The sequence below is a fragment of the Saccostrea cucullata genome, unplaced genomic scaffold (genome assembly GCF_032062105.1).
Source record: "Saccostrea cucullata isolate Sc308-1 unplaced genomic scaffold, CSIRO_AGI_Scuc_v1 ctg1418, whole genome shotgun sequence".
Taxonomy (NCBI): Eukaryota; Metazoa; Mollusca; class Bivalvia; order Ostreida; family Ostreidae; genus Saccostrea; species Saccostrea cuccullata.
In genome coordinates, this window is record NW_026923133.1 from 137,501 (window position 1) to 162,459 (window position 24,959).

Consider the following 24,959-nt stretch of genomic DNA (forward strand, 5'->3'; position numbering starts at 1 on the left):
ACAGATTAAAGTGTAAAATTTACAGATTAAAGTGTAAATTTTACAGATTAAAGTGTAAAATTTACACTTTAAAGTGTAAAATTTACAGATTAAAGTGTCGAAATTAAAAAAAAGTAAAGTGTGCAAGTGGTACTAATACGCTTCCGTACAAATATTGTACCTATTGAAAGGTTTTGTCACAGTGAATACAAATTGAAAGTATGAAGCCCTAGTACCAACTATTCAAAAGTTTCACGTAGCCAAATTTCGTGGTACCTAAAGAAAGGGCAAGGAAGGCAGGAATACACCTATGAAATAAAAAAAAAAACATAGCCCCACCCACTTAAAAGTTGTGGGCAAGATTAAAAATTTCATGGACAAACAGCTAGGCGGATGGACGGACGGGGCAAAAACTATATTCATACCCTCAGAATCATCGATTACGTGGCCTAAATAATATACTCCAAAAAAGTGCGGAACCCCACCCACCCTCACCCTCTGCATTTTACGGGCCTCTATACTCGTGTATTCTGTTGAACTGATCAAAGCAATAAATGAACAGATAATTTTTTTTAAGTTTGTGTTTGTGAAACACTGATCTCCCTGTAAAGGTCAAAATTGTTGGTACCCAAAGAAAGGTCTTGTCATAATTTGGAATGCTCCTATGAAATATGAAAGCCTTAGTAATATCTGTTCAAAAGTTATGACCAAGGTTAACAATTTTTAAAAGTGGGTAAAATTATAAGGTCAACGTCAAAAGGTCAGACATATTTATAATACCAGTCTAATACACATGTCAGTATGAAAGTCCCAGCACCAATTATTCAAAAGTTATGGCCAAGGTTAAAGTTTGGTAATGTTGAGTAATAGTGGGTCAAACTCCAAGGTCAAGAGGTCAAATTTGGTGGTACCCAAAAAAGGTCTTATCAAAAGGAATACACATGTGGAATATAAAAGCATAGACCCACCCACTAGAAGCTATCGGCACTGTTAAAGTTTTTGCGGACAAACAGATTTAAAATAGACAGACGGACGGACAGGGCAAAAACTACAATCTTCGATTGGGGGGGGGGGGGGGTGCATGATATTTGATGTATATCTTCAATCCTATTGTAAGTGACTTAATTATATCCCAGCTCTCCATTGTAAACACTTAACTCTTCGGTTGATAAACTAGGACGATTGAACAGTACAAAGTACCCTCCAGACACAGCGATTTCGAAATTTTAAAACAGGAGCATATGTCTCTAGGAGAAAAGCTGCAGGGAGGAATAATAATGTTGAGGTTATATTTACACCTAGCCATGTAAATTTTAGAATAAACATGCAGGATTTCCTGAATTTCCGCAGTCAATGTTTCTTTAATTTCAGACTTGGATCGACAAAATACATGTATTTAGTTATCGATAAATCCAAACAAGTTTTTTGTCATTGCTAAATACAGCTTTTTTAAAGAATCAATGGACTAACATTGAAAGTCTACATTAAGAAGCAGAACAAGGTTGAAAAACTGGACTGATTTCGGTTTGTGAATCGATGTGTGAAGTTGGGTAGATAACTTCAGCTGAACTAGATTGGATAAACAGATTTATGTATATTTTGCAAGGGAATTTAGTCATCGGACAACAGGTTAGATGGCCAATTGTAGCGAGGATTTCCCTTATACATCCATTCTCTACCCAGGTAATCGAATCTCTCTCTCTCTCTCTCTCTCTCTCTCTCTCTTATAAATTGCACAATCAATAAAACTTGGGTGGTTAAGACCTTTTCATGCATAAATTTACATCTCTAGATAATGGTTCGAGGCAAAAACCACTGCTGTCCTTCTAACTTTTCTTGAGGAAGTCAATTTACTTGTCTGGGCAGTATCTATAGCCAACCCTTTTTTCCTTTTTTGGGGAAAAGGGGGGATCCAAGTTTACAACAACAACAAAACATGTTTTCAAGCGTCATTTCTCTTGATAATTGATAAGGATAATTGATTTTAAACCTCACAGCCTCGAGCTGTGTCTCATACACAAAATAGAGTTATATAGTAGTATCTTACCACAACACTATTTTAGAATCAATCATGTGCTGGGGACTTGAATTATACAAATGTTTATAATAAAATCAGTTGGGGCAGCCTCAACAGTGCCAGAAAACTCAAATTTGAGGGACGCGCTTACGGAATGAGAGCCTGCAGAAATATAACTTCATCTTGGTTAATTTATTTCACCATGCAAAGTCAAGTGCTTTCAGTGTAATACCTTCACAATACAAATTCAAAGGATACAATATCAATCTTTATATTGGATAAAAAGTAGGGATTAAGGACAGATGATACAAACAAAAATGGATGCCTGGATTGGTACATATTTTTGACCTAATTTCATTGCAAATGATGAAAATAATGATTTTCTAGAATATAAAGAAATTGTAAACCTTCTGTGATGTTCAAAACTCTACCCTTCTGAAACCATCCTTATTATTCTATACAAATATTTTCCACTTCAAAATCCATTTTTGTGAAAGTTTGAATAAAAAATTGAAAACTACGCGGTGAAACTTATTCATTTTATTCATTAAAACATGACTTAAGTATTTTCAAATTTTTTGACGAAAATTTGTTTGTATCATCTGTTCTAAAGGGAATAAGTTTACACAAGATTGTAATATGTAACATTACCCCCCCCCCCCCCCCTCCGATTTGCACACTGTGGGGTACCTGTAGGAGGTGAAGCTGATGTTAGACTGTACATGTTCTATGGTTTTAATTTCAGAGCTTGAGAATGAGGTGTCCGTCATTGTCCTAGGAGTTATCGCTCTTATCCTGTGTATCCTGACCCTCGTCAACTACGCGGAGGAGTTATGGTTCATGTGCAGAGTTTACTCCCTTTCCCACAACAGAAATTATGTCATTCTTATCCTCACCATTTTCCCGGTAATCCTATATAACTTAACACTGAAAAGGTCACTTGATAAATTTCATAAAAGACATAACTTAACACTGAAAAGATCACTTGATAAATTTCACACACATACAGTGTATTTACATTGAAATTATAAGTATTATTTCTAACTATTAATACTATAATCTCTGTTGAGATTCTGCTGGGCTAGATATTTGGACGGACGCCCGCAGAATCTCTGGACAGCCACTCATAATTCACGTCTAGAGATTAGGCCCCAACTTCGGCTGAATATAGCAAGATTTATTCACCTAGACCACACTGCCGTGCGGGCGTCAGTCCAAATATCTAGCCCAGCAGAATCTCAACAGAGATTATTAATACTAATGAATAATTACACGAATACATTTTCACTATTTTAAGATTTCACTGTCCACGGTGTACATTGTATATAATTTTAATGATTAACATGCACAGCCCCACAGGCCCGACTCCAGCATGTTTTCAGCATGATGATTTTTTTTTCAGATTCTCTCTGTATGCTGTGTACTGGGTCTCCTTGTTCCGAGGTCGACCCTCTTAATGGAACTCATCACCTCCACGTGAGTATAAATACAGATTGAGCTATTATCTATATTCAAAAGAGCAGCAACTTTGTCCTGGATCAAACAGAATATGGTTAAGTGGTCATGGGTGTTTGGCATGGATGAAACCAAAGGTCACTGACCTGGGCAATAAATGTCCTGCCTTACAAGTGCCTTTCTCAGTCCACTCAGGTGAAATTTGCTTAGTGGTGTCCTGTTGAGGTACGGCCATTAATCACCTAGCTTGGGGCAAAGTCCTGAAGAACAGCAGGGTCAAGGTATAACTCAGGTGAGAGTTGTGGCCCAAGTGCCTATTGTTTAAGGAATTATTCTAAATATTTTATTTCTTGGGTTGATTGTAGGTTGCGGGCCATCAGTATTTTGGTGTACATAAGGATTTTGATAGGATATTTTGGGGATGAGGATAAACTAGTGACTGATATGTCAGACGAAACCATGTCTTTCCGAACTCCGCCATGCTGCTGCTGTTGTGTCTGTCTTAATGGCTCCCAAATAAACAGGTCCTTATCCTTTGTATTGGCGAGTATTCTCTTTTGAATAGTCTCTGGCTTGATTTTGTTGTAAAAGCTTTAATCGTGTTTTTTACACTTTAGTGGTAACCTGCGGACGATCAAGCTCCTCTGTGTACAGATGGTCGTCGTCCGGCCGCTCACAATGCTCATCCTGGTCCTACTGTGGATGGACAACAAGTTTAAACTGACAGATGTGGTAAGTTATCTCTCTCTCTTTCTCTCTCTCAATATATGATTGATAAGATATTTAAAAAAGGCAAAAAAAACCCAGAAAGAATGTAATGTTAGAAGATGATATTGAATCGAAGGAAAGAAATGACACCCAGATTTAACTCTGAACTCGCTTGTACTCTCATCACTTTGTAGATGAGTACCTCCAACCCTGGCACCTACTTTCAGTTCATCAACATTGTAAGTTTATTGCTGTCAATGTGGGGAGCGATTTCGCTGACGCGATTTGTAGAACTGAAGCTGAAGGAATGTAGGATCCGCCTCAAGTTTCTCTCGGTGCAGCTCGCTATGGTTTTCTCGGACGCCCAGAGGGCTGTGCTCACTCTCCTTGCATCACGTGACGTCTTTGATTGTGTACAGACACGTGGTCCTATGGTTCAAGCTTATCGTATGTATATTATGGCAATGCTTACAGTAGAATTATTGGTATTTCATTATTACACGCATTTTAAAATCAATCTATAACATTATACGGGGGGAGGGGGGATTAAGTCGTTTCCCTGTAAAATTATTTGTCTCTAATTGATGAATATATAACAAGATGGTAAAAAAATTAAATTCTAAAATACATTGTTTTCATGAAGTCTTGAGGGAAAAAGTTTTACATTTAGTTTTAAAAATTATAGAAATAGTTTATACAATACACACAATGGTATCAAGGAACACATTTAATTCTTATTGAAAGTCATTTGCTTAAAAAATACATGAACTGTTGATACTAGTTGTTACTGGAAACACTTCTGTTATTTTTAAGCTAATAGGACTGTTAATGTTTACAGAACATTTTTTCTCAGGTTATCACTATGGGCTGTTAGTGGTGGAGACATTTCTGTTATCGCTGTTGGCTAGGTACGCCTACAGATTCCAGGATCCGCCCTACCAGTATGACGAGCTGGGGAAAGATAAAAGTGAGATGCGCTCCGTCCCTACCTCGAGCACCAACCTAAACTTGACATAATTACACCCCACTTATGGCACACATCCTAAATTCGCAGCTGATTTGACTTTTAAAAATGACATTGCTGATGTTATTCGGATTTTTGATGTACCGTTTTTGTTTTGTTTCTTTTTTTCTATTTAGATCGATCCAGGGAAAATGTCTGCTGAATACTCACAGACTTTTCTAATATTACTCTTTTCAAGTACACGCCAGAAGAGATTGATGCTTATTTAGTTCTTTAAGTTTCCATCGACAACTGAATGTATATAGTTACCGTAATTAATTGACAAAAATGGCATTGCTTGTACATATATAAGTCCTTTCTACGAAAATGCTTTTGTAGTGTCCAGGAAAAATGAAATAAATTCTAGTCGAATACAGATTTTAGACATTTTACTGAAAGGATTTTTGTTTTTACTTAATCATCTCCAAAAAAAAAATGAGAGGCCCTTGAGCCCAAACGCCCATCTATGTCATCTCCTGTTGACCGGTCACATCCGCCACGTGTGTTCCTTATCAAGATACGGTGAAATAGTCAATTCAGTGTATAAATAATGGACTAACAATGAATTGGTATGAAAAACGTCAGTCAACCCAATGATAAATTGTATTGTAAAAAAATATATATATCTACTATACTATAAACAAAACGTTTTGTTTATAGTATAGTAGATATATATTTTTTTTACAATTAAGATGGGGAGTGCCTATGGGAAATAGCGGAAAAATCCGTCGTCAATTCAGTGTATTTAAATAATCGACTAACAGTTAGTATGAAAAACGTCAGTGATCATTTGAAATTGTACTTGCTGACAAGGTCATTGTATCGACCATAGAACTTACAAAATAATTACTTTAAATGACTCTGCTACTATTCTTGTTTCATCAATTTGTTTTTCAGTAACTTACCTCGTTTTAGAAATTGTTCATACGAAGAGCATCCTCTAACGTATCTTATCAACAAAGAGATATAAACCCCGTATGCAGGTGAGGAAGGTATATTGCTGCATAAGTAAAGGAAAGTTAAAGTCATCCTGTTTACATCATAAAGCTTGATTGTTAGATTACCATTAACGTCTTTTTCTAATAAAATGTCTAAATTTGAAACAGCTGTCAGACTCTGTGGTATATTTAATCTCAAGATCACTGGGATATATCGTATCAACATAAGAATGAAAATACTTAGTGACCATTGTTAATTGGTATAATATATCTAAATCTGAAGGCCACAACAAGTGTTTTCTTCTTTTCACGCTAAATATATTGAATACTGAAACAATAAGAATGGAAATAACCATTGTTAATCTTTTTGATGACAGAGTACTTGTGTGTACAATTAGATTTAAAGGCTCAATAACAATGCTGTCTGTCTGTCTGTCCGTCTGTCTGTCTGTCCGTCTGTAAACTTTTCACATTTTCGACTTCTTCTCAAGAACCACTGGGCCAATTTTGACCAAACTTGGTACAAAATCCTTGGGTGAAGGGGAATTTAAATTGTTAAAATAGGGACCCGCAAGGGGAGATAATCAAGAAAAGACAAAAATAGGGTTATTAAAAAATTTCTTCTCAAGAACCACTGGGCCAGTAAAGCTGAAACTTATGTGGAAGCATTCTGGGGTAGTTCATTCTAAATTGTTCAAATCAACAAACAAAGAAAATTTTATATAGAAATATATATATTTATATCTTGTTTAAATAATTATTAAAGTAGGTATAATTAAAAAGATTAATTATTGTATTAATGAACCACTGGGCCAGAAAACCTCTTTATACGTTTCATTGATGGAACAGCCAATGGGGAATCAAAGTTTTATATAGAAATATATAGGAAAATTCTTTGTCAAGAACCACTGGGCCAGAAAACCTGCCTACTGTAGTTTATGCAGTGATGAACGCCACAATGGGGTTTAACATAGAAATATATAGGAAAAATCTTTGAAAATAACCACTGGGAGAAAATATTTATGTGGATGTATAATATATCTAAATGACCCCCGAGTTGAAGGCCACAACAAAATTTTATATAGAAATATATGTTTTCTTCTTTTCATGCATAAGATAATGTAAATTCTAAATTTTTCAAATAATGCATCAAAGTTTTATATAGAAATATATGGAAAAAACATCTTCTTCCAAGAACCACTGGGCCAGAAAAATGGTAGAAGCATTCTGGTGAATTCTAAAGTAGATTGTTGGAAGACATCAAGCATCTTTTTAATGTCAACTTCAGAGTACTTGTTTGTACAATTAGAATGTTTTTTTTAATATTCCAGGTATACTTTTGTTTGCACTCCCATCCCTCTGGGATCAAATAAAACATTCAACACTATGTAATAAAACTTTCACAAAACCTTCGACTTTTCTGGCCTTTAGCTTAGGTGAGCTAAAAATGTGTCAGTTACCTACAGTGTTACTTTTTCAGGTGGGGTCATAATATTCCATTGAATCACAATTAAAAAAAAATTATTTCAAGGTGTCACACAGAATTCTTGCATTGTCATTTTTGGGCCAAAGTTGCACTTTTAGTTCAGTGTGAGAAATTTTTGGCAGAAAATTTGTGAATTAATGCATAACAAAGCATAAAAAAATCCCATGCAGAAAAATTATGTCTAATACAAACATCCACAGGCACCTGACATTACTTATTTTTCTTTTAATAAAAAAAAGAAATATAAGTAACTTCAGGTACCTGTGCAAATGAAGTTTATACTGTGTATTTCATTCAGCCAAGTTTTCATACACATGACATTCAACAACAGAACTGTTTTAAGAAACAAACATCCATTTAATTTTCTGCATGTTAATAAACTGAGTATTATGTTCAGTCTTACACTATACAAGTTTATACTGTATGTAAAAGGATTATATATTATAAGAGAAGGCCCATGAGCCACAATGCTCACCTGAGTCATTAAGACCCTGCTGTTCTTCATCTGCAAATTGTCTTCCTGAAATAAACATGTCAGACTCTGATCACATATTGCTGCCCTGACCTACCCTGGTTGGTCACAATTTTAACAAAATTGAATCTGAAACATTATCTGAGGATGCTTCAACATAAATGTTTTATATTTTTATGGTATATTTCTGATATCAAAAAATCTTTTTGTTATATCAGCCTTTCCCTATTTTTGATAATCAACAAATTTTTCTATATCAGAAAATGAAGTTAAGTTTTTTGATATCAAAAATTGAATTTTCATGATTTCAGAAATTCATGAAATTTTTGATAATTAGCTGTGTAGTTTTTGAAAAGAATTTAAGGCAAAAAATGTGAAAACTTTACAGACAACAAATCAAAGGGAACAATCTTGAAAATTTTTGATATAAAAAAATATGTCATTTTCTGATACTCAGTATCAAAAATTCGAATTTCTGATATCAAGAAATCATTTTTGATATTAAAAAAAACGATTTTCTGATATCAGAAAATGATTTTTTGATATCAGGAAATTCAAATTGATTTTTTGATATCAAAAAATATATTTATTGATATCAGAAATTAAAATAAAATGGCGACGAATTTTCACATAAAAAATAAATACTCCCTTGAACTGTAGAATTAAAATCCCGAACTTCAGTGCAAGACTTGCTTTCTACTAAAATTTGTCGATTTCAGTTGAAGAACATTTTTAATGAAAGAATTTATTAAGTGTTTTCGATAATTTTGGTCATATTTATTTGATATCAAGAATTCGAATTATTTATATCAAGAATTTCTTTTTTGATTTCAGAAAATATTTCAAAAATATTAAAACGGTGCCTCATACGCTTCAACATAAATGTTATTAATCATGGCCCTATATATTTTTACATAAAACTTTGATCTCCCATCATGGCCTTACCCTATCCACAATAACTTGAACAAATTTGAATCTACACTATGTAATGAAGTTAAGTTTTACGTCTTCTGACTTGAATTGCTTCATCCTAATCCAAGGATACCTAGTGGCATTTTTTTAATTAGCTGTGTAGTTTTTGAAAAGAATTTAAGGCAAAAAATGTTTGAAAACAAAAATGTTACAGACAACAAATGGCGTTGTTTTTGACGTTACAATATTGGGGACAGTGCTGGAAAATGCTTTTAATTTCAGAAAAGTTCTGTTTAATCAAATGGAAGCATTCACACAGACAAAATAAAAGGAGTTTTAAGTAAAATATTGCAAAATAATAAAATACACCATACATGTATTAGTAATATATGGAAATTGATGTATTTAAGCAAAAATGTTTAAAGCCATCCTGAAAACCATATATGAATAGAAATACATTTCTGCTGAATTAAGATCCACAGGTATTTAGGGAAGTTGTATGGAATAAGTCACTTGCATTCTAAACTTTAAGTGAAATTATATTACAACTCTTCACAAAACAGACTGACAGACAGTGATTCCTGTTTATCCTTCATTCTTAAGTACTCTAAATACAATAAAAAATCCACATTTTCTTGGAAAAAATTACATATGACCACAAAATGAACACAGATTGGATGACAAATTGCTAGTATTGAGAATATACAGTACAAAATCCTTTCTTTGAAAAAAAATGCACATTAAAGGCATATGCAAAACTAACATTCACTAGTGGAATATTGTACATACACTTATTCTATTCACACATTCAAAATTCTGAGATAATTTACATTAATATTTATTGTGAATATAAGCACCATTAGTAATAAATATTGACATAAATAAAGTCATATTTGGCAAGGTTCATGAGAAAGCACACATGGACATGTTAAAGTGAACCAAATCATGAATCATGCTAGACATCCAAAAACCTACAGACCTATTTCAATGCCCAAGAAGTTAAACACAATATAATCAAAATTAACAATGTTGCATAAGAAAATGAGAATGCTGAGCAACAACTAAATGAAATAGGCTTCATTGAGAATGTCTGCCTATAGATAAGAAAAAAAAGTGTAACAATTCATTCATTTACCTTTAAATATTGCACTTATATGTGTATAAAGAAGGTACTTGTCTAGTATAAAAATGAATAGTTCTACATAAAGACACACTCAATATCAATGAAAAGAAAATAATGCATATAAATACTTAGGTTCGTCTTGGTACCATGCTTAAAGTGATAAATCATATTAGCCAACATACTTATCTGCAAAAGTAATTAAATTTGAAATAAATGCTGTACATGTGGAATTGTTTGTTGGGTAAATTTTTACACCATATAGCAGGGTTCTTTAGAGATTGTAAAATTTGGTGTTTTGCTTGTTCAAGGTATGCCTAAAATTTTCACTTTATGGTAAATTTTGTGATAAATTTTATAAGGTACCATACTAAACAACAAACCAACAATTAAGTAATTAAAATAATACATGTATTTACCCCTTGCTGATGCTTTAATCAAAGGAAATTTAAAAAAAAAAAAAAAAAGTAACCTATAAAAATATTGAGTGAATTTACAAAACAACAAGAGGCCCACGGGCCTTATAGGTCACCTGAGCATTATGCAGCAACTTTCCAGTTATTGAATTTGATTCATGTTTTAAGCCAGATGCTATAGCATTCACAATTTAAAACCCATTGATCATCATAACAATACACTTAGCAGTTGCTTAGCTTGGTTACTGAATACCCATACGCAGGGTAGGGGTACAAAAACGCATTCCAACAAATCAGTAATATTCAGCAATAATCAGTAGTGCCCCTAACACTGTGACATAAACCCCTGACCCTAGGTCCACACATTGCACAAATTTTAAAAAGGCACCCTTAAAATTGCCTATCAAAAAATAAATAAATTTTTTTATAAATTCAAAGGAGCATATTTCAAACATTTAATTCATTTTCAGTATATAATCCATTTACCCTGGGGCATTGAAATTCACAATTCTGCAAGATAGGCCCTTGCTCATCATAACTATATATAGTTTATCTGCTTTATAAGAGAAGGAAAATTTTCAAAGATTTAATGTATTTTCACTATATAATCAATAGAGCCCCCCGCCCCCCCAACACCAGAACCCCTGACCCTGGGGCCATAAAATTCATAATTTAGAAGAGGCATTCTTGCTCATAATAACTATGTACTTAACGGGTAGTTAGTTTATTTAATTCCAAGGAGCAGAGAAGAAGATTTTGAAAGAATTCATGTATTTTCAATATATAATCAAACGAGCCCTGCCCTAACACCTGAACCCCTGATACATTGCTTAAAGTGCTCAACATAAATCATAGTTAGTTTATTTAATACCAACATATTTTCAAAGAATTCATGTAAACTATTAAATTTGAAATAAATGCCATAAAATTCACTGTATCATAACTGTGAAGTTTATTTAATACTCAGGGGCAGAAAAGAAGATTTTCAAAGAAGTCATGTATTTTCACTATATATTATCAATAGAGATTGCCATAAAAAAATTTTGGTGCACTTTTGCTCAACATAACTATGTACTTAGTTGGTTTATTTAATACCCAAGAGCAGAGAAGAAATTTTCACTTTACCCCAGGGCCATGAATTTCACAATTTGGTAAATTTACAATCATGCAAACAGTTAGACTGCTTAAACAACAAACCAACAATTGCATTAATTAAAATAATCACAATTTTTGTTCCCCTTGCTAGATGCTTTGTGCCAAATTTCAAAGGCTCAATGGTTTCAGAGAAAAAAAATGTTCAAATGTTAACACATAAAAATACGGACGAAAACGGAGAGCAATAGGTCACCTGAGTTTACTCAGGTGACCTAAAAAGTGACTAAAGGTGTTTTGTTTCCTAAGTTTTTAAACCAACTATCATAAGCATGTAAAAAAAATAATAAACACAAATTAATAATTGTTTAATATCTGAATTTATACCACCTAAATGCAAGTACTTTTAACATAAATTTTCCTCAGGACAAGTCGATACGTGCATGACCTGGTTTAGTAAGTATGGAAGTTGATAATGTTGCTTGCGGAGGGGGAGGGGAGTTTTATGAACTTCCTTGTAGCTGACCAGATGTAGACAGACCTATGCGTGTGTGACCTGGTTTAGCCAGTAGAAAGTTGATAATGTTGCTGGGGAGGGGGAGTTTATGTACCTCCCTGTAACTGACCAGATGGAGGATGGCCCTACGACAGAGGTACTGGAGGTTAAAGCGACAGATCGGCAGTTTGTACGTCAGTATTTTCCGAGTGTAGGAAGAGTTCCTCATCACAGCTATTGTGGCCTCACTAGGACTGAAGTGTGGGAAAACCTGCAGGTTGACAACTTCTGACACAGGTCGATAACAGCCCTTTACATCCACCTGAAACAGTTATAATAGTATCAGTACAAAACCAATGTTAGCTTGATACAGCATAACATATGCTGTTAACAAACCTGCTTACTTTTAAGGGTGTTTTACTGTATCATTCTTTTTTATGTTCTAACTGATAACAATCTGTTATAATTTATATAAATGTCAATGTGAATCGATTTTTTTGATAAGTGGAAAATACTTGCATGTAACATATACATGTATATATCTCTAAGCATTAATTGACAAAATAATGAATATTGAACTGTTGAATAATCTTGGAAAACCATTTACAGAAATGAGCAGTGAACCAACCCTTAAATTCAAGCTACAAGACATTGATGCAATACTTACCTTCATTAGAATATTAAAGGTGTGGAAGTCGAGGACCGCTATAACGTTAACATTGTACTCCTTACTATGGACAGGGGACACACACCTGAGGGCGAGGAAATCCCCCAGGGGGCTGGACTTCATCTGCTGGATACCTGTGGGGAGATCCAGGTTCTGATAACTCCTGACCGTCTCCCAGGTGTCTGTTCTCCGGATTTCTATGGTTTTGTGGAATGCAATCAGAACCAGACTGTCACCTGCTATACTGTTATAACACATGACGTGGGCTCGCAGAGTCGGTGGGACAACTCCAACTTCCATGTTACTAAATGCACTTTTCAAACACACATTCTCCAGAATATAGTTATCAGGCAGGGACACAATTCGAGTTAAATTGTCGGGCCTCATAAGAATCTGTTTCTTGCATGGTGAAATATAGCACTCATACCAACGTCTACAGTGATAAAAGATCAGAAAGTGTCCCACAATTTCATTGCTTTCTAGATCTATCAGATAAAATCGAGGAGACAGATAGTAACGATTGGTGTTGATTTGCACTACTACTAAGTTGTCATGGTAACCAATAACACTACACTCTCTCCTGTTTCTGTTATGACTTGACCTCTGGAACCACTGTGGGTCCTCAAAATCAGGCACAGGGACACGGGGCAGTTTATAATTGGACATGAACCATCTTTGTTTTTCTACCAGAATGAGTTCAAACTTTGATTTGAAGCTTGGAATGAGGTAACGTCCCCCCGTGTTATCAGGCTTCACCAGGACCCCGTGACGGAGCCTCGACTCACGACAAGTCGTGAAGTCAGCGTAGTCCGTAAATCCCCCATAGCTCCTCTGAGATTTGATCCACTTGCTGTAAGGGACAGACTGAATCAGTCCAAAGTTAGGATGCTCCAATATCTTTTGCCAATGTTCATGTCTACTTTGACTCAGGTTGTACCTGCTGCTGTTTGAGTTACCCATTATGAATCATAGGGTGATTGATCAAATCTGTCCCATGCCATTGTCATACTTCATGCATAATCTCACAAACTGCACAGAACTACACAATATTCCGCGTCATACTTTCAAGAATTTTTAATCTGCGTCTGTTGTCAAAAACAGCTGATCAGAATAGGTCTCAAGAAACTGTGTGATTTTTTGTCGAAATAGTGATGCCTCAGAAATGACACCCCTCTGGAACGTTTTATTACATGTCCGTTTTCAATAACAAGCCCGTTTAAACTACTGGGAAACACATGAAAAGTATATTTCGCACTTTATTCCTTTGTCTCCATGTCGCATTCAATCAATAATATTTACATCGATGTTAATCAGACGCCTTATTTGGTCAGTAAAACGTTTAAACTTTGAGACAAATAGATTTATCGCTTATATAAAAAAAAATCCACATTTCTTTTTAAACTTTGATCCTTGTACATCAATGAAAATCAAAATAAGAAAAATATTCTTTAGTTTAATAAAATATATAAATAAGTATTTTATACATTAAATATTTACAGAATGAATTTTCATGTATATAAATCGGGTGTGAAATTTCATCATATTAATGTAATCGATAAAGAAAAGTGTTATACAACGATCCCCACACCCGACGTTATAGGAGACACAGCTGAGCAGTGACTCTGAGTGAGGGCAATGGCAAAGAGATACAACCCTTCTCGTTTGGGAATAAGTAAAGGGGATGGATTGCCACCCGAACCTTACTTTCGAAATTCACCGTCTGCTGTACATATGTCTGATCAGGAGTACAATCGTCTGTTGATGCCAACTTTTAACAAATCTGAGGAGACAACAAACGTTTTTCATAAACATTTGGTAAACAAATTAAATAGCTTAAATACAAACAGAGCAAGCAAACACAAGAAGAGTTTGTGGTCTAATCGAAGATCAGCTGGCGTATTTTCGCTCTTTGCCTTTGGAATCTGTATCCTTTTTGAGATTTATTTGCGATAATGTACCGAGTAAATTCTGGTTGAACGATACAAAGTAACACGCACCTGATCTGACGAGTCACAGGCAATCGTTTCCTAAAGGGGGCACCCCTACTTATTTTTGCATTGTAAAAATAAGTAGGAGTGCCCCTTTAGGAAACAAATGCCTGTGAGACTAGTGGATGGTGTAACCCTCCCCCTTCTGAGAAGTTTTATTAGACACAAAAACGTAGTATATTTTGTATCTAACAAAAACTTATCAAAAACACATAAATTCTTAGTCTATCACTCTTGTTTGGTCACCTGAGTAAACTCAGGTGACCTAATGCTATCTCTTTTCGTCCGTCGTCGTCAGTCGTACGTCGGTCGTAAACTTTTGAACATTTTTAGCTTCTTCTCTGCAACCACTGAACCAATTTCAACCAAATTTGGTACAAAGCATCTATGGGTGAAGGGGAACAAAAATTGTGAATTTCATGACCCCTGCCCCCCTGGGGCCTGAGGGGTGGGGCCAAAACCACTAAAATTAATGCAATCTTTAAAAATCTTCTTCTCAACTCCTGGACATCAAGCAGTCAAACTCTTTGCATGATTGTAATCAGCATTGAGTCCTCTACCAAAATTGTGAAATTCATGGCCCCAGGGTCAGGGGTTCTAGTGCTAGAGTGGGGCTAAAACGAGTATATAGTGAAAATGCATTATTTCTTTGAAAATCTTCTCTGCTCCAGTGTAATAAATAAACTAACTAAGTATATAGTTATGTTGAGCAAGAATGCCCCTACCAAAATTATGAATTTTATGGCCCCAGGGTAAGGAGTTCTGGTTTAAGGGCGGGGCTCTCTATTGATTATATATTGAAAATACATGAATTCTTTGAAAATCTTCTTCTCTGCTCCTGGATATTAAACTAATTAAGTGCATATTTGTGATGACCAAGAGTGCCTCTTCCAAAATTTTGAATTTCAAGGCCCCAGGGTCAGGGGTTCTGGTGTTAGGGTGGGGCTTTATTGATTATATAGTGAAAATACATGAATTCTTTGAAAATCTTCTCTGCTCCAGTGTAATAAATAAACTAACTAAGTACATAGTTATGTTGAGCAAGACTGCCTCTACCAAAATTGTGAATTTTATGGCCCCAGGGTCAGGGGTTCTGGTGTTAGGGTGGGGATCTCTATTGATTATATAGTGAAAATACAAGAATTCTTTGAAAATCTTCTTCTCTGCTCCTGGATATTAAATAAACCAATTAAGTGCATATTTGTGAGGCCTAGAAAAAAAATATGTTTGTTTCCGCTTTCAGGCTGAAAAAATATAGGTTAGGTAGGTAGGCAACTTTTTATTTTTTTTTGAAAAAAAATTTTTTGCTTCTTTAATCAAAACGTGTATAGAAGTAACATTAATGACAAAAGAAATGGTGTTTTCAAGCATTACTGTGACTTAACTTATAATAGAAAGGTGACCCAAACTTCTTTCTGTCTTGAAAAGCTTGCAAAGTTGGAGGCTATAATTCCCTGGTTGAAATCTTGCACATCATTGGACAAAAGCATTAAAAAAATATTTAGAGTCGGCACTATAAATTAGGGTCGGTCGGGAAAGCGGAAACAAACATATTTTTTTTCTAGGCCTGATGACCAAGAGTGCCTCTTCCAAAATTTTGAATTTCAAGGCCCCAGGGTCAGAGGTTCTGGTGTTAGGGTGGGGCTCTATTGATTATACAGTGAAAATACATGTACATGAATTCTTTGAAAATGTTCTTCTCAGCTCCAGGTTATTAAGCAGATGAACTACTTATATTGTTATGATGAGCAAGAGCCCTTCTTCCAGAATTGTGAATTTCAAGGCCCCGTGATCAGGGGTACCATAGAGGGTGGGGGCTTCTACTCTTATATACTGAAAGTGAATTGTTTGAAATCTGCTAGTTTGTATTAATCAAATGTTTTTGATAAGCAAGGGTGCCTTTTCAAAAATTGTGCAATGTGTGGACCTAGGGTCAGGGGTTCATGTGTGGTAGGGGCACAGCTGATTATTGCTGAATATTACTGATTAGTTGAAATGCATTTTTTTGTTCCCCTACCTTGCCTATGGGTATTAAGTAACCAAACTAAGCAATTGTTAAGTATATAGTTATGATTAGCAATGGTGCCTCTTTCAAAATTGTGAATGCCATAGCATCTGGCTAAAAGTTAAAATATGAACCAAATTCAATTACTGGAAAGTTGTTGCATGATGCTCAGGTGACCTATAAGGCCCATGGGCCTCTTGTATTTAATTTTTGATATCTGATGCAATTTTATGCTTTTGTCAAGTTTTAGAGATTTGCCCTAAACTATACTTACCATATAAAAATATAGCATTTAGGACAATCTCTAAAACTTAAAAAATTCAATGAAGTTGAAATTCTACTTGTAATCTTGTTAATTCTGTCACTAGTTGCCAAAGCTTTTGTTGAAAGTTAAAAGGAAGACCATTTCCCAATATACTTACTTCCAACAGTGACTATATTAAACCTTTCAAATAGTGAGCGAAATACTGTGAACATAATACATTTAGCTGTGTATTCTTTCTAGCCCCTTTTGCGGAAAGCTGGAAAACAAATTTGGCTTAATCAAGTACAGATGCTTTGCACAAATAGATATAAACAGGAACAATACATAAGTAAATGTGCTAAATCAAATCTTCGCTAACTTTTTCAAATATTGTACATGCTAAATCTAATACATCTACAATATAAGAACTTGACATTCTGCAAGGCAGTAAAATTATGGTATCAGCTATCAATTCTTCCAGATCTTGAGTAGTGAGTACCTGTCTCACTTAGACTCAGACTTGGTTGTTGCCACATTGTAAGTTTTGGCTATAGACATTAGTATTGGTAACATTTGTTTCCTTAACCATTTCTTTAGATCTCTATACAATGCATGCTATGAAACAGGAAGAATTCTTAGAGAAATTGGATGTGAATGTGACAAAAACAGACATTAACATGGCTAAAGGACAACCCGTGGCATAGTCAGCACAGACTTACTCATATGAATCATTCTGAACTTGTGTGTCTCTGCATAAAGACTTCTGTTCTTGAAAATTGTGTGATGCTACCATTAATCTGTATTCAATGTTTTAGATTTGGACAAGTTTATTCAAAGGAATAACCATTTTCAGGAAAAACTATTTTATTGTGGTTTGTGATTTTGTTGCAGTATGAACAGATATCAAATGATGAAAATTATTGTATTATTCAAAATAAAATTTACAAAAATTACAAAACATAAATTCCAGACTTTTTTGCATCCAAATTTGTTTTAGAAAAGACATTAATTAAAAGTATTGCACACAAGTCCTTCATGTAGTGGAACTCTTCAACTCCAGGGAAGATGCCAGTCAAGTTCAAACTACGTTGCACAAGTCCTTAAAATATGATAGCTTTGTGGCCTGGTTGACATGGTAACAGACAAACAAAGATCAAATCTTGAGATTTGTAAAAAAAAACTCTTCCTTAAAGATTAACATGTAAAGAAGATATAGTTATCTTACTCTGCAGTGATTATCTTTGCTAGGTGGTACTTCTCCAGACCCATCCTGCATAATTTATCTCAAGTTTCCATCAGTCTTTCCTGTCCCTGGCATACCCAACAAACTGAACAATGATTCCATATAATTATATACATTTACATGTGAAATAAATATAATTCTTTACCTCATTGTTAATACTTTCTTCCACATGCAATTTCTAGAATAAATAACTGGCTCTGAATATTTCTAGATATGATGGTCAAACACTCGGCTTTGCAAGAATTGAAGGTTGACGTTTGGTGCAGGTCTCATTTCGAAGTAACTATGACTCTGTATGTGTTCTATGATATTCATAGATGAATCTTCTAAAGATGCAGACTAGTGGACTTGCTTCAGTTGCTGGATCCAACCTATATTTTCTGAATCGGCAAACAGGCTTAAAGTTTTTGTTACTGATCTCATTTCCAAGTAAATATGAGCCCTAAGTTTTGAGATATATCAAGTGCATGATGTTTTCTAGATAAGTTATATAATAATGATATCTTGTAATAGTCTGGTCCACATTTTTGAAAAGAAGGCTTGAAATAACTTCTAACGGCAAATAATTATTATTTGGTCCTGCATAGTTTTTTATAACCTATTTCGAGTACGCTGAATCCGAAAATACATGCTGGCCTTCATGAAAATGGCGTTAAAAAAGGTCAAAATGGTGGACATCCAACTTTTTAGGTCACCTGAGTAAACTCAGGTGACCTATTGCTATCAATTTTCGTCCGTCGTCGTTCGTCGTGCGTCGTGCGTTAACATTTGAACATTTTCAGCTTCTCTGAAACCACTGAATCAGTTTCAACCAAATTTGGCATATAGCATCTATGGGTGAAGGGGAACAAAAATTGTGAATTTCATGGGCCCTGCCCCCCCTGGGGCCTGGGGGGTGGGGCAAAAACCACTAAAATTAGTGCAATCTTTAAAAATCTTCTCCTTTACTCCTGGACACCAAGCAGTCAAACTGTTTGCATGATTGTAATCAGCATTGAGTCCTCTACCAAAGTTGTGAAATTCATGGCCCCGGGGTCAGGGGTTCCGGTGTTAGGGTGGGGCTAAATAAGTATATAGTGAAATTTCATGAATTCTTTGAAAATCTTCTTCTCTGCTCCTGGGTATTAAATAAACTAACTAAATGCATAGTTATGATGAGCAAGAGTGTCTCTACCAAAATTGTGAATTTTATGGCCCCAGGGTCAGGGGTTCTGGTGTTAGGGTGGGGCTCTATAGATTATATAGTGAAATTTCATGAATTCTTTGAAAATCTTCTTCTCTGCTCCTGGGTATTAAATAAACTAACTAAGTGCATAGTTATGATGAGCAAGAGTGACTCTACCAAAATTGTGAATTATATTGCCCCAGGGTCAGGGGTTCTGGTGTAAGGGTTGGGCTCTATAGATTATATAGTGAAAATACATAAATTCTTTGAAAATCTTCTTCTCTGCTCCTGGGTATTAAATAAACTAACTAAGTGCATAGTTATGATGAGCAAGAGTGTCTCTACCAAAATTTTGAATTTTATGGCCCCAGGGTCAGGGGTTCTGGTGTTAGAGTGGGGCTCTATAGATTATATTGTGAAAATACATGAATTCTTTGAAAATCTTCTTTTCTGCTCCTGGGTATGAAATAAACTAAATAAGTGCATAGTTATGATGAGCAAGAGTGCCTCTACCAAAATTGTGAATTTTATGGCCCCAGGGTCAGGGGTTCTGGTGTAGGGGGGGGCTCTATAGATTATATAGTGAAAATACATGAATTCTTTGAAAATCTTCTTCTCTGCTTCTGGGTATTAAATAAACTAAATAAGTGCATAGTTATGATGAGCAAGAGTGCCTCTACCAAAATTGTGAATTTTATGGCCCCAGGGTCAGGGGTTCTAGTGATAGGGTAGGGCTCTATTGATTATACAGTGAAAATACACAAGAGGCCCATGGGCCTTATAGGTCACCTGAGCATTATGCAACAACTTTCCAGTGCTTGAATTTGATTCATGTTTTAAGCCAGATGCTATGGCATTCACAATTTTGAAAGAGGCACCATTGATCATCATAACAATACATTTAGCAGTTGCTTAGTTTGTTTACTTAATACCCATATGCAGGGTAAGGGAACAAAAAATGCATTTCAACTAATCAGTAATATTCAGCAATAATCAGTAGTGCACCTACCACGCACGAACCCCTGACCCTTAGGCCTTGATATTTGATTAATACCAAGGAGCAGATTTCAAGCCATTCATTCATTTTCAGTATATAAGTACAGCCCCCCCTTCTATGGTACCCCTGACCCTTGGGCCTTGAAATTCACAATTCTGGAAGATATGGGCCCTTGTCCAGCATAACTATATAGGTAGTTCATCTGCTTAATACCCTGGAGCAGAAAAGAAAATTTTCAAAGATTTAATGTATTTTCACTATATAATCAATAGAGCCCCGCCCTAACACCAGAACCCCTGACCCTGGGGCCATAAAATTCACAATGTTGATAGAGGCACTCTTGCTCATCATAACTATGCACTTAGTTAGTTTATTTAATACCCAGGAGCAGAAAAGAAGATTTTCAAAGAATTCATGTATTTTCACTATATAATCAATAGAGCCCCGCTCTAACACCAGAACCCCTGACCCTGGGGCCAAACAAATTCACAATTTTGGTAGAGGCACTCTTGCTCATCATAACTATGCACTTAGTTGGTTTATTTAATACCCAGGAGCAGAGAAGAAGATTTTCAAAGAATTGATATATTTTCACTATATAATCAATAGAGCCCTGCCCTAACACCAGAACCCCTGACCCTGGGGCCATAAAATTCAAAATTTTGGTAGAGGCACTCTTGCTCATCATAACTATGCACTTAGTTAGTTTATTTAATACCCAGGAGCAGAGAAGAAGATTTTCAAAGAATTCATGTATTTTCACTATATAATCAATAGAGCCCCGTCCTAACACCAGAACCCCTGACCCTGAGGCCATAAAATTCACAATTTTGGTAGTGGCACTTTTGCTCATCATAACTATGTGCTTAGTTAGTTTATTTAATACCCAGGAGCAGAAAAGAAGATTTTCAAAGAAATAATGCATTTTCACTACCTACTTATTTAGCCCCGCCCTAGCACTAGAACCCCTGACCCCAGGGCCATGAATTTCACAATTTTGGTAGAGGACTCATTGCTGATTAAAATCATGCAAACAGTTTGACTGCTTGATGTCCAGGAGTAAAGAAGAAGATTTTTAAAGATTGCATTAATTTTAGTGGTTTTGGCCCCACCCCTCAGGCCCCAGGGGGGCAGGGATCATGAAATTCACAATTTTTGTTCCCCTTTACCCATAGATGCTTTAGACCAAATTTGGTTGAAATTGGTTCAGTGGTTGCAGAGAAGAAGCTGAAAATGTTCAAATGTTAACGCACAACGCACGACGCACGACGACGGACGAAAACAGATAGCAATAGGTCACCTAGCTGAGTTTACTCATGTGACCTAATAAAAGATTGTTAATATTTTTACTTTAACTCAGAAAATTTCGTCGTTTCTACATTCAATTCGAATTTTCTCTGATTTATTTATCTATTTTTTTTTTCTATAATCTGCTTTGTTCAGGATTTTACATTTGCAAATATCCATACACTGTAGACTTGTATTTTTTTTACTCTGTATCTCACTATTCTACAACTGAATGATGGTGCAGCTATATTTTATACGTCAAAATGGCGGATATTCATTTTTTTCAAATTATTTCTTATTGTTTAAATAGGAGAAATGATTTGAGAATATCTTTCTGGGTGTAGTACAATTATGAAAATGATAAAGGAGCATTAATATTATCACTTTAATTCGGAAAATCTGATCGTTTAAATTTGAAGTGTGTTAATTAGCTCAAAATGGCGATTCAAAATGACGAACACTCGAATTTCGTAGAATACTCGCACTGCTTAATTCTAAGTCGATTTACAGAACATAAATTTATTACAGTTTGTTCGTTTTGAATTAATGAAATAATGTTCAATTAAAGTTGAAGGAATTGTTGTTAATGAGTTATGATTTTTATGACACAGGTCTTTGTTTAATGACTTTTATTATTAAGATAAAATTTGGACTTTTTTTCACACTGCATCTCACTAATCTACAACTGAATGATTGTGCAGCTGTTATTTACAATTCGAATTTTAGGAAAAATCTCCACAATGGCCCATTCATAAGTTAGTAGCAAACAACCAAGAACATCCATCCCCTTTGTTTGGTTTAGTAATGTGAGGCTACATGTACCACTACATATGCGTACCTTAATACCACGTACATGCACTGCCTGGCATTGTGCTCGCTTTTATTTGCATGCATATAAAAAGAATGGGAAGTGTAATTTCTAAATAATTTTTGATGAACGTAAGTGGACACTGTGTATTTGTTACACACTTAAAGACGAGGGTTTTTTTGGGATCAGTTAATTTTCCTTCTCCTCAATCTTCGATTGACATGTACTACGATGAGTGTATTATATTCAATATATATTTATACCCCCCGCAAACGAAGTTTGGGGGGTATATAGGAATCACCTTGTCCGTCTGTCTAGCTGTCCGTCTGTCTGTGCAATCGTGTCCGGTCCATATCTTTCTTACAGAGGGACATTAGAATCTACTACTCCACACAAAGATTGCCCATGACATAAGGGTGTGTCATGACCTTGACCTAAGGTCATTTGGGAAAGTTCAAGGTCACTGGAAGAAAAAATTCATAATTCCTGTCCGGTCCATATCTTTCTTATGAATAAACTTGGTAGGTTCTCATTTCACACAAAGATTGCCCATGACCAAAGGGTGTGTCATGACCTTGACCTAAGGTCATTTGGGGAAGTTCAAGGTCACTGGAAGAAAAAATTCATAATTCGTGTCCGGTCCATATCTTTCTTATGAATAAACTTGGTAGGTTCTCATTTCACACAAAGATTGCCCATGACACAAGGGTGTGTCATGACCTTGATCCAAGGTCATTTGGGGAAGTTCAAGGTCACTGGAAGAAAAAATTCATAATTCGTTTCCAGTCCATATCTTTCTTATGGATAAACTCTTATGGATATGGAGCGAGCAGTATCAATGTTTTTCATAATGGTTGATGGGTCAGGGAGGAGACAGGGTATTTTTTTCAAGGTAAAGCAAAGTTTATAGGCAGAGGAATTTCTCTTGGTGTCCTTTTCTTCTGAGTTTAGCCGATTATACTGATTAGTTCATTTTATGAACAAACAAAAAAATACTTGCAAAGTTTTTTTTTCTGGAAATAGTTAAATCAAACTAGACTTGAGAGTTTCCACATGTTTTCGTCATATTTGAACGTGTTCCAAAGCCTTTGAATCCCTTTCTACCTTAAATCACCGCTGAATCGCTGTCATTATAAATTTGCACTTCCACTTCAACATCCCTCAGCACACCATCGAATATAACTGAAAAGAATCTTGTCCGATTTCATCAAACCCTTTTTACTAGCTTTTGAAATTAGCACTTGTAAGAGCTTAGTATTATCCCCCAACATCTTCTATTCCAGCTTTAAATGCTATATGTTTCAGTCTGTCTTCGGAATTTTGGTCTTTTCAACAATCATGGTACGACACCTTTATGTTCAAATGTAAAAAATATGTTTTGTTTCCCAAAACCTTTAACAAAATGGGAAAAGATCTCTGATTTTAAAGACATGTAGCTTTTTAATTTTTGACCGTATAAATTTGTTGTCTCTGGGTACAAAGGTCATTCTATTAGCAAAAAAAATTCTCAAACGTTATCATCTGGAATCACATTGTGTGCATATTTTGGTGAGGAAATGTGTTCACAATACGAAGTGCAGTCACATGTATAAACAAAAGTACATGTATGTGAAAACAGTTAAATTTTTTGACTGAGAATAACAAAATGCAAATGTAGGGACACAGAATCAGAGCTGGACAATCAAGGACATTTATGGTTTATATATATATTATACTGGTTTTGATGATTCTTAATAAATATGTTGATATTTAGATATTATATTCAGATCGATTTAATAATCCCTAGCCCTCCAATTGGTTGTGGTCCATCATTTTAAAAATTTTGTTTTGTTGCAGTAGATCTTCCACATGAACATGAACATTTATTTTTTCTACACTGGACTTAAAATAGATCAAGAATTTCCAACAACTGGTATGATTTAGCAACCCTTGAACTACAATGTTCACTCGACTTTATGCTCGGGAAATACTGCTCTTAGGGGTAGCTTAAGTTGCATAGAGTCCTCTAAACAGCAATTATTGTATGATATCATTAACTTTTTACATGAAGAAACATATGGTGAGACAGGTATTAGTTTATGTCGTTAAAAGTACTTGTAATTAAACAAAGAAGCATGTCATAAAAATCATAAGTCCTTAACAACAATACCCTTCAACATTAATTGAACATTTGAACATTACTTTATTTATTTAAAAAAAAACAAACTGTAATAAAATTATTTTCTGTAAAAGGACTTAAAACATTTCAAATTTAAACGATCAGATTTTCCGAATTAAAGTGATAATATTAATGCTCTGTTGTCATTAGCTCACCTCAACGAAGTTGGGGGAGCTTATGTAATACCTTCGGCGTCGGCGTCCCAGGTTAAGATTAAGTTTTTTGGAGCAGTTTTCTTTTTAACTACTTCTGTGTAATATATGGATTAGACGTGCATGGAAGATGCTTCTAGTGTGTTTCATT

At 35.1% G+C, this 24,959-nt stretch overlaps 3 protein-coding genes across 3 annotated transcripts; 2 read left to right on the forward strand and 1 right to left on the reverse strand.

Annotated features, from left to right (window-relative positions):
- The first annotated feature begins 1,379 nt into the window (after positions 1-1,379).
- Positions 1,380-5,533, forward strand: LOC134263251 (organic solute transporter subunit alpha-like). Its single transcript, XM_062745568.1, has 7 exons — positions 1,380-1,662; positions 2,742-2,902; positions 3,399-3,472; positions 3,817-3,975; positions 4,069-4,183; positions 4,354-4,606; positions 5,013-5,533. Exons 1-7 carry the CDS (start codon positions 1,614-1,616, stop codon positions 5,174-5,176), a joined length of 975 nt encoding a protein of 324 aa, XP_062601552.1. The 5' UTR covers positions 1,380-1,613; the 3' UTR covers positions 5,177-5,533.
- A 6,329-nt stretch (positions 5,534-11,862) lies between these two features.
- Positions 11,863-14,124, reverse strand: LOC134263252 (uncharacterized). Its single transcript, XM_062745570.1, has 2 exons — positions 12,762-14,124; positions 11,863-12,416 (listed from the first exon to the last, which is right to left on the reverse strand). Exons 1-2 carry the CDS (start codon positions 13,719-13,721, stop codon positions 12,102-12,104), a joined length of 1,275 nt encoding a protein of 424 aa, XP_062601554.1. The 5' UTR covers positions 13,722-14,124; the 3' UTR covers positions 11,863-12,101.
- Positions 14,125-14,328: 204 nt separating this feature from the next.
- LOC134263241 (uncharacterized) lies at positions 14,329-17,765 on the forward strand. The gene is made up of 2 exons (XM_062745555.1): positions 14,329-14,685; positions 17,596-17,765. Exons 1-2 carry the CDS (start codon positions 14,397-14,399, stop codon positions 17,700-17,702), a joined length of 396 nt encoding a protein of 131 aa, XP_062601539.1. The 5' UTR covers positions 14,329-14,396; the 3' UTR covers positions 17,703-17,765.
- The last annotated feature ends 7,194 nt before the right edge of the window (positions 17,766-24,959 follow it).